The sequence below is a fragment of the Sylvia atricapilla genome, chromosome 5, assembly GCF_009819655.1.
Source record: "Sylvia atricapilla isolate bSylAtr1 chromosome 5, bSylAtr1.pri, whole genome shotgun sequence".
Lineage (NCBI taxonomy): Eukaryota > Metazoa > Chordata > Aves > Passeriformes > Sylviidae > Sylvia > Sylvia atricapilla.
In genome coordinates this window covers 46,660,283-46,673,501 of record NC_089144.1, presented here as the reverse complement: position 1 = coordinate 46,673,501, position 13,219 = coordinate 46,660,283, and the positions used below count along the sequence as shown (strand labels likewise).

General features: G+C 38.1%; 1 protein-coding gene across 1 annotated transcript in view; it reads right to left on the bottom strand.

The window, feature by feature from the left end:
* Window positions 1-13,219, bottom strand: part of ANO4 (anoctamin 4) — a 120,515-nt gene that overhangs the window by 30,320 nt on the left and 76,976 nt on the right. Inside the window, exons 12-15 of the mRNA XM_066319366.1 lie at window positions 12,311-12,445; window positions 11,458-11,554; window positions 10,884-10,944; window positions 3,224-3,306 (exon numbers count right to left, since the gene is read on the bottom strand). Of these exons, the coding sequence (XP_066175463.1) occupies window positions 3,224-3,306; window positions 10,884-10,944; window positions 11,458-11,554; window positions 12,311-12,445 (376 nt within the window). The remainder of the gene's footprint in view (window positions 1-3,223; window positions 3,307-10,883; window positions 10,945-11,457; window positions 11,555-12,310; window positions 12,446-13,219) is intronic.

The window sequence follows — 13,219 nt, the reverse complement described above, 5'->3', positions numbered from 1 at the left end:
AGGAGAAATGTCAAAGCCTGCTTTGCCATTAAAAACTGTCTCATGAAATGAAACCTGGGGATTGCTTGGGGAGAGATTTGGTTACATCTGTGTGCAGCATTGCCAGAAGACAAGAGTTCACCCTTGGTGTAGGTGACACCTCCAGCAGTGCTACCCCGCTGCCCTAACATGCAGACATCCACCAAGAGCCATGTGTCCTGTGCCACCTTGTTCCAATCTGGCATCCAGAACACTGTCAGAGGTGAGATAAAGCACCAGGCTGGGAGGATGGACTCTCACAAATGCTGGTTGTAGCACTCCACTGTATACTGGAGAGCTGTTCCAGGGTACAAACGGCTACAAGGGAGCAGACAAGAACCAGCTTACAAATTTCAGTCACTTCCAGCCCTTCAACTGCATGTAACTGAACTCTGACTGATTAAAATTGGAAATTCCCAAATCTTAAATGACTGCATTGAAGTAGGTGAATATTAACTGCTCATGCAAGTCTTCAGAATGTGTATAAAGGTGAGATACCCTGAAAGCCTACATCTGTTTTAAAAAAATTCCCCTGAAGGGTGGTGGAGGGGGTGAGGGGGAAGAAGTCATGTCTCATTTTCCTTCTTCCATGTTTTGAAGATGCTTTCTCAACGCATTTGATTTCCAAATTCATGCAGCAATCAGGTAGCAAGTTATGAAAAGAAATGAAGAGTCATGTATGCCTAGCTGCAATGCTTCTATAACTACTTATGTGCTTGAGGGAACCAGCCCTACATCAGCTATACAAAAAGGCTAAGCATGTTTCTGTGGAGGCAAGGTTCTTGTTCTTATTCTATTTTGCCCAAGCTTACCCTGCCATACCAGGGGCCAAGGGAAGCTGAGCAGACCATAACCTGGCAAAAAGGAACAATGTAAGTAGCATTCCTGTGTTCCCAGGGGCATGAAAAAGGAGAGAGTGTGATAGCAGTGAAGCAGGGTTCTTGAGAAGTTCACCCTGTAGATTGCACAAGGGCTCTGCCAGCTGGCTTGTCACAGACAAGAAACCTTTACTTCTCTGCACCCCTCTCTGAGCCAAGGCTTGATTGTATTTTACAATCTGCAGCGTAGGGAACTTCTTATCATATCCACATATCCTGTAATCTCCAGCTGATGCAAACAATGCAAATGCTATTTTTACAGATACTCTCAAAAAAAAAAAAAAATTGCAAATCTGTCATGACACTTTGTACCCATTTAATGATGCTCTGCAATGCTTGGGCAAGTAAATAGTACTGTGTATCACTGAGGTTAATGATACAAAGAAGGCGACACTGAAGAAAAAGAAAAAATATGCTACAAATAGCAACAGAAGCCAGATTTCATCTGGGAGTGCCAGGAACTGCATGCAGTTGGTTTCTTGTGGCGTGCCCACCCAAGATGCAATTGCTCTCCTTGTCTCCCACCTTGCACCTGTTTTACAAGAACAGGAAATCCAGATATGTAGGGCTGAAAGAGCCAGAACACACGCAGTTAATATCCCCAGACTGAGAGGCATGAACATTGCAGGGGTTGCTGTATGCCTTTCTTGGATAGGAATCTAAAGTGGTGAGGAATTTACAAGATTGCATAGCTGAATAAGTGCAATTCTCCTTTCCATCATATTCATTGCTTCATTTATTCATGTTTTCATTTAGAACAGGAAGGTGATAACAAAGAGATAGGAACCCTTATAAATGGTGTTTTTTCAGTGTATTGTTGCTAGGAATTAATAAATTCTCCTCTGTAACAAAACTTTATTTTTCAATTTGACAATGAAAATTAAAGCAAGCAAAGGCTCAACATATAATGTTAACAAAAATAACAATCTGCATTATCAAAAGCTTGAGATTTAAAATGGTAATTAGAACTCTTTAATCGATGCCTTTGAAATAACTAATAAAAGCAATCAGCTGATTTTGTCTAGAGATAACTGAATGGAAAGCAGAGAGGAAATTTAATTAGCAGTGATTTTACTAGAAAGCAGCACTTTTAAGAGAAATTTTTTTACCTTATGGAGTTGAAATTATCATTGACTTCTCACTGACATACAACTTCCAAATGGAACTCCACAGGATGAATCTTTTCCAATCTACATAAAACAGACTTTTCCAATCTACATAAAACAGCTACCTCAATCCCTTTGTGACTTGCTAGCATTGGCAAGAAGAGCCTGCTAATCTCAGAAGAGCTGAATCACTATTAGAACATATTCTATGTATATGAACATAGTCCTGAGGTATTACCCAGAACTCTCTGCATATGTGCAAAGATAACACTGTTCCTGTTGTTATAAAGACATCAATTTTCAGTTGTCTAAGTTATTTCTCATTATGTTCTTGGGTTATTTTCTTAGTAATTAAGCATTTAAAAGAAAATCCAACTAGCAATTCCACCATTTCATGGCCTCATTGAACTACTTTGCCTTATACAAACAAAAATCCCATAACTCAGAAGTCTGTTTCACTGCTGGCAAGATTGATAAAAAATAAAATCTTCCACCAAAGCAACAATGTAGAGGTTCAACTTCACTGACACCACTGCAGCAGCCTCTTACCATCATTCCAAGAGCTTCTGTAGAGTAAGGAGGGCAGATTTGTAGACACCTATATGTCCAAATCCCACTCGAGGAGCACTTTTTCTTCAACACTCACTGAATCTTGCTTTTCTCCTGCATAATAAAACCTTCTAAATCTATTTAGACTTGAGTTTTCAGTCCCAAGAGCATGTTATGTTTTTCTGGTGACCACCAGAGGAAAAGATTAAGGCTATTTTCTGCAGTTTAGTTCCTTCCCTAAGGGGATTTCTTCTACCAACGCAGAATGAATTAAGCCCTCTCTCTCTCTCTCTCTCAGATAGCCAGTACCTGAATGTTCAGGACTGGTACAAGCCTCAAAAAGCTTTCTTTCCATCAATACTCTCAGTAACAAACTGAAAGAATAGATAAAAGCTCATTTGCCAAAATTCATGGTACTCTGGGCTGTCAAGAATTTCCAGTTTTCAAAATAAAAATGCATTTTTCCCATAGTCCATTTCTTCCCTGAAATCTCTCAAATTAATTTAGATTTTAAAAAGTGTAAGAAAAGAAACAACCGAGGAGAAAAATGCTTATTTCACAGTTTAGAAACATTTAAAGAATGAACTGAAAATAAATGCAAAATGAAACCACACATTTTCAACCAAATAATTTTGTATTAAAGATTAAGGAATACATGGTTTTTATACAAACCTCTTCTTCTTCCCAGTCTATCAAGTCCCAATCATAAGCAATTACTGCTCGCCTTCTTTTCCAAAACTCCAGAAAAACAGTGGCTAGAACAAATAGAAAAAAAGATGCAAAATTGTTTTTAAGTCAAGAAAATGTTAATGACTATCACAGAACTGTTGGATGAAGCTGTTACATTATTTTAATTTCTTTGCATAAATTAGTTCTTTCGCACAGCAAATCATGCTGATGATCAAAACTGCTTTCAAAAAGCATTGCTTTCTAAGGATTAGCTTGCTTGCTTCAAGTACAGTTGAGGCTTTAGAGATTTAATTTAGTGCTAAATGAGAATGTTTAATTTCTAACCAACCAAGGCAGGGCTCTCAAAGAATAGAACTGTTTCTGTGAGTCATCACTGCTAGATAAAACAGATTTCTGATGAAGCTAAATGTTTCTTGCAACCATTGCACATAAAGGAGTAACTTTCTTTCTTTGAAGACCATTTACATTACAGAGAAACCAGAACTCAGAGGAAGCACAGTCCAGTGCATTTGAAAATCTGTAGAATACTGCTAGGGAAATGGGAACTTCTGGTTTACACCTTTTTAATCCAACTCCCCTTTCTTTTTACATGACATGAGTTTGTATATGGGGTGTGGTATTTACGTCTGCTAATTAAACGTTGTCTAGTACAGCCCTTATTGATAGAGTTCAAGATGGAGTAACAGGCCTACATGTGACTGCTATGGGAAGATGACTAGGAGTGAAATCAGAGAAAGCTGGGAGATTATATTCACATTCCGAACAGAAGTTAGAACAGTATGGAAATTGCAGGGTAAAACACTATTGCCACTCCCTGGATGGAATGTGATTGGCATGCCTGAAACCTATTCCACCATGACTCCCCGTATATCGAAACTGCAAATTTAAGCACATGCTAAAGGGACTGGAATGGAGGGTGGAGTTGAATGGAGACAGAGGTCAGGCTCTAATGTAATCCTTGCAGGGAGGAGCAAGGGATGGTATTTTGCTGCTGAAAAATGGCATAGCATCTGTCAGCCAGGGAAGATAGGAGAAGGTGTCTTGTTGCTGAGACATCAGCTGTGGTGAAATCATTGTCCCTGGATGAACTGGGTTTATTAAAACTTAACTGTAATATTAACATGCACCTCCATCCCAAAGTTACCCGCCTTCAAGGTATGAGTTCCCCTCACCTATCAATACCAAAGGTATGCATCACTAGAGCCACTCAAGCTCCACCTAAATGTGAACAAATAGTATAAAAGTAAGTTAAGAATGGGAAAAAGTTAGAGAAGACTCCATCATGATTTCTGGGATCAGGGAATGGGCTGAACCTGTCTCCTCCTCCAAAGGAATGTCTATTGGGTAATAACTGTATTCTATGCTCACTGAATGATCATCTTGAGCTAGGTTTGATTGATCATTAGAAGTTGTCTGGATATTGCTTTGACTACATTTTTGTAGTCAGCTACCTGTTTTCCACTCACAGTGTGTATATTAAAAAAGAGTGTTGCCCTCTAAACTTTGGTGTGTCTTTTAAGGGCTCTGGCATTTGCCAGCAGTGGGAAACACACTTGAATAAAAGTGTGAAGACCCTGGGGGAGGTCTCTCTTCTGCTGTTGGTGTGTGTTCCTGAACGAGTCAGTCAAACCGTCCTCTGACCCAGTGGGCAGCTCAGTGGAGAGTCACCATAACAGGACACTGACAGAGGGACCAGGCACAAAGGTATTGGCTTTCCAGGAGCCCTGACAGACCAATCAAATATAAAGGACTTGAAGAAATCCCCCCTTTCCGTGGCAACTGTGCTTACATTTTGTGATGGAAAGAACAATGAAGGAAACAGTAATAACATAATAATAACCAAAGGTTAATACTCAGCCTGCTTAAAGTTACATGGGTTTTAAACATTTGTTTTGTGTAAAAGATGTAGAAACTACATAAAGCTAATACAAATCAGTGGGCAGGCTTCCTCTCCCACTGTGAAGTTTGGTTCTTTCCTTTATTGCTCACTGAGAAGCAGCAGACTGATAAGCAGAGAACATAAACCTCTTTGTTCATGAGCTAGCACAGTATCAGCTGTAACAGTGCCACAATAGTCTAGCAATATATTTCACATCCAGTCATTAAACGTATCCTTAATGGTCTGTTTGCCCTATTGCAGCATATTGATAAAAATGGGACCTGATACTAAGTGCTGGCATCAGTTTGGAAAAGTTAATTTTTAGGCAGTAAGAATTATGTTTTATTGTACTAGCCAGGGCAGTGAAAGTATGCCTAGGAAATGAACCCTACATGCAGACAAGGCAAGGTATTAAAAGCATGCGTAACAAAGCAGGTGTTTGGTTTGTAGGCATTTTCATATCTCATGTAATTATTTTTCTGAAAGCTGGAATTATGTTACACCAAGTAACAATCACTTTGATTTTAGTCTAATAGAGTCATGACTCTAATGTTTCTATAAATGTTTGTAATAACTGCAGTATGATTGGTTGTGATCAGCAAAACCAGTAAGTGCTAATGTGGTTCCACTGCTGCTGAACCACAACGTGGTTCATTCCTTGAATTTTTTTCCTGGTGGAGCTGCTTCTCTCCCATCAGGTCATATTGAATTATTTTGTTCAGGCTACACAAGTAGTCCCGCACTGTTTGGAAACCTAGGAGAAAGAAGCTTGATTGATTTCTATCACTTTATTTCCATTCCAAAGAGCTGCTGGTAGCAGAACTCCAGTAGGTGTTTCAGCCCCAGCCCTGAAACTCTTAGATAATGATTTTCTAATCATTAAGTACCAAATATGATGTTCTGTACAGTGCTGTCTCAGCTTTCACCGTGTTACACTTTCTTCCCTCTGTTCAGGTCAGTATGTATTTTCCCTTGCTAGATATTTTAAAATGTGCTATAAATAAACATCTTTGATTGATTCACTGTGCTACTGAGGTCTTCTAAAAGTACTGCATTTTTCAAATGTCTCTGCTTATTTTCTAATTGTAATTTTAACTACAAATACCCTATAAAAACTTTAGCATTCTTTTCTGACTTTGGCATTCAACAGGACACAGTTGTATTTTCTCACATGTGTATTTTCCCATTTTTGTAAATCAGATGCTGAGTTTTCTCAAAAATTCCTGCTTGGAATTTTTTCTCATTGGCCTTAGCTCCCAGATCTTTTACTAGCTTTTCCTATACTATGTTTGTCTACTTCAGAACTCAACCTTGCAGCTGGGTCCTCACTATCCACTTGTACAAATAGCTGTTTTAACATAATTTCCTCAGATGCTTTTGTAACAAATTGTGATCTTATCTTGTAATGCAAATGGCCTCTTGTAGGAAATAGCTTTATCCTGACCTTCTCTCAGAAATCCTCTTTCTATTGTATTTCAGAGCACCATTTAAATATCTATCCTGACTCCTAGAATATATTCCATATACCAGGAGTATTGTTGAAAAACATCCTTAAATTCTATCTCCTCAGAGAGCAGAGCAGTGTCAACCTTTTATGCTAGAGGCAAGATTTTTGGGGAAGTAATATCTTTTATTAGACTAACACATATAGAAAAAATGTTTTATGTTGGTGTTTCCTATTTCTTGAAAGAGGTGTTTAAATCTTCATGTTAGTTCTCTTTTTCCCCTCCAAATTTGCCTTTCAGTGAGTGTTCTAAAGCTACTTCCTTTATCAAAGGAAACATGTTACACAGGAAGAAATTTCAAAAAGGATTTTTCTTGTATCCCTTAGTCCCCCAAAGATGTGTACTTTGGAGAGAGAGAGAAACTACCACCAGCCTACCCTGTATTCAGCATGGCTTTAGAAATGATAAATTTCTGGACTTTTGGATTGAACAGTTACAAAATTTTGCTGTAGAATTTCAGGAAACATCTAGGCAGTAACAGCTCTGCAATAGGTTTTCCCAGTACCTCAATTGGAAAAGCAAATTCTACAGTTTTATCTTGCTTTACTGAAACATACTGGAGACAATTGAGTGTCAAATTTACCTAGATTTTTAAAATGAGAATTACTTTCTCTTTCACTTTAAATGTCAAAAATTTTTTGAATTAACCTCTTTCTCTCATTTTCTGTCTTTGGCAAGAATCAAATTTAGGCAGCAAAAAGAGAGGAACTTTTCCTAGATACAGGAGCTGCTTTATCATCAAGCTAAACATTTCTCAAGGCGTACATAAAAAACAAAGTGGAGGTGTTTCTCCCTAGCATAGACACACAAAATATGATATTGCTTTCCTAATTTTGAAAGCTTTGAAGATCTGGAAAATGTCATGAAGAAAAAATTATTTTCCAGCTTCTGAGATGATCACATCTCAGTGAGCATCAATGACAATCTGTTCACCAATAAAAAAATACTAAGAAATGTTAGTGATTACAGGGACTTACTTTTTTCCTATAAACCACAAAGATTTATAGCTTCAATCTGTTTGAAAGTATATTTCCTTTCAAAAGTAGCTTCAATACAGAAAAACTTTTACAAGCTAGTAATAATTCCTTAAGTGCACTGAAGGGAAACTACTTTTTGTCCTTTGATAAACCAGTTAAAAATGAAAGTTTCCTTAAGTCATATGGCTGTCAGGTATGCTTTAGTAACTATCATACTTTTTTTCTATTTTATCAATTACTTTTACTTCTTTGCTTACACCAGGCAGAAATTAAATAAGTGAGGTGAAGGGTCAAGACATTTTTTGAAGAAAAGTGTACTTCTATTCCAGTATCCCCTGATACACTTAACATTTCCAACCTTACTTTGATGGGTCTCATTTCAATGCCACAATGAAGGGTTACAAAAGATGGGTCCCTGAGCTTCAGAGCCCTACAGTTAGGCTCATTGCTGCTGCACATATCAAGCACCCCCTGCTGGTATTTGTCATGATAGTTCTTCTCTGCAGCCTGGCCGCAGCACTTTGCTCATCACTTGGAGATGCATTTTATTTATATTTAAAATGGGAGCAAACCACTTAATTCATCAACTAAAAATGTCTTTAGAGCAAAAGGATGAGAGCACCACGTAGATCACATCTTCATGTCAAGACCAATGGCCACACCTGTTTTGAAACTCATAAGAAAATAGCTGAGGCTTCTCTCTCAAGATGGAGGCTTACTAATGGATCTAAAGAAAGTGAAGAAAATACTTTAGATAATAACAAAACAGTGTGTAAACTCTGGCTAAAGAAGTAACACAGTTCTTGCTGGCTTTTTTTTGTTTGTTTGTTGTTTTGTTTTGTTGTTGCGGGTTTTTTTTGTTGTTGTTGTTTTTTGGGGTTTTTTTTGCTTTTGTTCTCTTTTTATGAAAGCACTGCCATAATTATTTAATATGTCAGTGTCTGTCAAACTGGATCATCTGGAAAGCTGAACTTTTAATAGCCAATATTTTATGTGCTTGCAGCTGTTTCATGCTGACAGAAGAAACCACTTCCACAATCAAACTGCTATCATTGATTCTTCTCTTCCTCTATGATTTACTGCGATGATTGCAATGCCTGCAGCTGCCAATAAGCCTACTGCAGACTAAAAATCCATTAACACAGGCAGTAAGCCAACTAGTAAATACAGTACCAGAAAATCCCTGGAAAGTGTGACTTCCTTTATTTGAATGTTGCTTTAGCCCTGTCTGCATGGAAAATACCTCCACAATCTCACTGTTCTCTCTGCAAAGTCTTCTTTAAGGAAGATTGGTTTGTATGGAGCCAGAGGACTGCCCCATTCCCCAAACGGTACCCTACACTCAGAGCTCCTGCTGGTGCTGCCCCTACCTCCCTCTTGGCAGTCAGCTCACAAGCACAGTGTAAGCCAGCAAAAATGGTGGGGAAAGCTATCACCCCAACTCCTGTCCTATAGTCTCTTCTCCTGTAGCCCAATCATCCAGGGGGCAGCTTCTATTGTATTTTTTTCTTATCTCACTCTGGACTTAGGTGCTGTAGATGCCTGGGTGAACAGTGCATTGCTCAGTCCTGGCAGGCTGGTGTGGAGGGTCCCAGACGGAATTGGGTCTGGAAGTCTGACAGTGATGCTGAAGGAAGGGGAGGAAGGAGAGACTAACCAGAGAGAGACCCGGTTTCTGTCGACTAAAGAGAGGAAAGGGAAAGAGACTACATTTCGTAGGCAGGAATGTTCAGCTTCCTCAGCCTTTTCAAAGGCAGCAACCACAAGACAGAACCAGGCATGGTCACCTCTGTGAGGGACTTCCCTTATCTAGAGCTACTTTTCCTACAGCCCTGGATCTGAGTACTGCTAAGACACAGAAGTCATGCTGTGAACACAGCTGTTTTCTGAAAGCATTGTTATTGTTAAGGAGGACCAAAAGCACTGTTGCAAAAATTTACACTCTAAAGAAGTGCTCACCAGCAGTTAGGAACACTGCCATAAATGTTCAGCAATGCTAACCCATCAATTTTCCTATGTAGAGATGTGCCTGCCTGTACACTGTCCTGGAAATTCTCAATTTCAGTGAATACATGGAGAAAGAGTTTAGAAAAGTTGAGTAAGCATCTAAAAAATATCTTTAAGGCTTAGAAATTTTTGGTGATTCTTAGCTCTATGTAGCTCTAAAACAAAGATGAAATATCAAACAGAAACATAATGTCTATATGATCTCTGGATTTTTATTAAATGTGATTGGTAATATTTTAGTATTATCACTCTTACATGAAATGGCATAAATAGGCTTGATTGGTATATGACTTAATTTAATTGGTTAACTAAGACAAAACTGGAGTTTTGGAGGAAGGAACTGAGGTAGACAGGTAGGCTAATCTATGTTGTCCTGCTGTCTCTCATGGTGCTTCCTGGATATTTCTTGTGGTTCAGTAAAGAGATCTGCAGTTTCAAATCAAGATTATAAGAATTAATTGGACACCTTTCCAAAGCAGGTGGAGATATGTGAGTAAGAACAGGAGAACAATGACTAAATCCAGATAGCTCAAGGACTTGGATATTGTTTTTGAGTCACCTCATTGAGCCATATTCCAAAGTTATTAACTTCCTTCAGAATGGCTTGGTAGCAGCTAAGAGCCTGGGCATGTTTAGGAGTTGCTTGAAATAATTTTTGTGCTGCCAGAAATTACTGATTCCTCTTGCCTTCAATTCTGCCTACATGTCATAGTAGGAAAAACAGTTGAGCCAAAAATAGAACATTTCTATGGGCAAAATTCAGCCTCCATGACAACAGTTACACCACACACCTATCAAATTGCCATTCAATGAAATATTTTGTTTATTTCATTGGAGTTTTGCTTTAACTGCAACCAGCTTACATGGATTTAAGTTTTAATGCCTCTCTGCAAGGTGGGGAAAAATCTATTACTTCATTTTAATACTGACACTAAACTGAGCTGCCCTAAGCTAGGAGAAGCCCTGAGTAGTAATAGAAAGAAGGCCTTAATACCAATGGATTTAAAAATGTTTAGAAATTACCACAGAATTATATGTATATAAACTACATAGACGCTTCATATCTGCATTCATGGTTTCATTCTAATTAAAATTATAACCAAATAAAAACTTGATTCAATCAATTCCATCTTCCTTTTTGCAGAAATAGAAAAGTCTCAAGTCTTTTTTCATAGGGTCAGAAAAAAAGTGTGCTGGAAAACAAAAAGACCAATGTTGCATCACATTCTTTAAGAAAAGGATAGTGCAATTAAAATATCAAAATGAAAACTTACCCCACACTGCCATGAAAACAGCAAAAAAGACAGTAGCTCCATTGTCAAAAAGGTGGGTTACCTGAGAGGTATATTAAAAATGTGATCAATTTGTGATAATAAGCCTTTATTTTACATTTTCACCTACTAAAATTAATGTGATCATGAGTTTAGCTGGCCTGACAATCCTGAGTATCCTTCTCTTGACATATGAAATCCAACTGTGAATTGATAGGACTATTTGACAGCCTGGCCTGGGACTGACCGCTGCCAACACCAGATGTGAGCATCATTTCAGACCCAAAGTGTTATTTTTATGGAGTCATTTACAGAGGATAGATGAGGAGATAAAGGCTGATGTCAAGGACACTGTAACACATCCATGACCTCTGAGACTGCTGAATCTCTAAGTGCAAATGGCATTCAAATGTTTTACAACCCAAACTAAGTATTGGCAAAAGACAGTGTTAATGTTGGCGGAACTTGATCTGTCCCTTTAAGACTTTATCTACCCAAGCTCACTAAAGAAAAATGCAAAAGGCAAAATTCATGCTTTTACCAGGAAGCATCTGTATTTCCATAGCCTAAAACATACCTTGGCATATATGCAGCTGTCTGATAACCTCATGAAGGGGCAGTATTTATCACATATAGGACACATTATGGTATCTGTAGCTTGGCAGACTTCTTTACTGGAAAAATAGAGAAGACAAAAATTAATAGCTTCATAACTACAACAATCTGCACAACAATCTGTCTGTATTGATAGGCCTTGCTAATATTCAGTTACTTATTGAACAAAACTGGTCTGTAACCGAAGCCAAGGTGTTCATAACTGCATGTGTATAATTAATATTTGTTGGCTGTCTAAGGCTACAGAGTTTACAGTCATAACTGCGGAGTGCAGTTCTCCAGGGACAACCTAGCAGTATCTCTTTACTGTTTCCAGCTTCTCCCTTGAGTTAGAGTGACCTTTGGTAGGATGAGGGTGAGGATAACTTCAGACAAAGTCATACTTGTGGCTTAAATGCCCAAACTTTAGAGATTGGGCATTCAGCAGAAGGCCCAGGGATTTCTTCATCTCGAGGAATGCCTTTGTGGTGGATCTCTAGGAAGGGCCTTATAGAGAGTGAAAATTCCCCAGTGAAAATTCTTTTTTTGCTGGCCCCTTAAAGAGTAATGATGGGGTCTACTTTTTTCCTACTTTGTTCTGAGTTGCCAACACCATTAGCAACTGGAACTAGGCAAGAGGCATTTCCTTTCATTCTAATTCAGGAGCATAAAACATGGAAAGTTTGATACTGGGTCTCTCATGACAATTACGTAGTCTTTTCTTGACTGTTCATTCAACAGTTCAAAATTAAATAATTAACAGCTTGTGGGAAGAGCTCTTATATTATTCATAATAACCCACTGTTGCAATTTCTTTATAAAAGTTCCCACGTTACCTGACTTGGCAGTGGTTCAAAGTAGTGACTCCATACAAAAAGACAAACAATCCAATGAAGGCAGCTGGGAAGAGCATCCCTGTGTACCAGCCTAACCAGGCAAAGTACAGCCCAATTTTTTCACCAAAGTATCGTCTGTTTTAAAACACAACACAGCAAAGTTACCTGCTAATTAGAATAATCTACTTAATCTTGCTCATTAGCAGAAAAAAACCCATTTCTATCATATCTGAAGAGAAGATAAAAGAGGAGAAAAAGCCTTCAACTAAGCTTCTAAATGCACACTGAGGGATCTGCCTCAGTAATGAACTTTAAACATTAATTTAAAAATTCAATAGCCACAGTTTACACTTAGATAAGTGGAAACTTCATGAAGGAAACAGTGAGTTACTTTTAGAAAGCTAGTTCTTTGTATTTGGGAAATTGATGGTCTGCTTTGATTTTGGCTGTTTGATTTTACTGCCCATATAATTGCATTGAAATAAATTTTATCCCTAAAGCTTGTATAACAGCAAAAATTATTTGAGCTCAAATTAGTTCTAAGAAATCAATTAACCAGAGTTCATTCTCCAGTACAGTTCATTTTCATTTCATTATTTATTTTCTTAGGTCAGTTCCTGGAAAACTAATTTAATGATTCTACTGCAGTGGAAAGTGAAGTGCAAGTAAGGTCCATCATCTTGCAATGGTTGAAGAAAGTCTGAATTGATCCTAATTTATTAGATATATTGCTCAAAAACCAGCAGCAAAATAGACAGAAAGTTCCATTTTGCTACATATTCATTAGCGATTTTCTTCCTCTCACACAGAGCCAAACTTTTATTTATGTGTTAGAGAAAAACACACAAAACTCGCTGAGCTCATCAGCAGAGGAACAGGTTCATGTATTGTCCTGTGTCTGATTTGTGC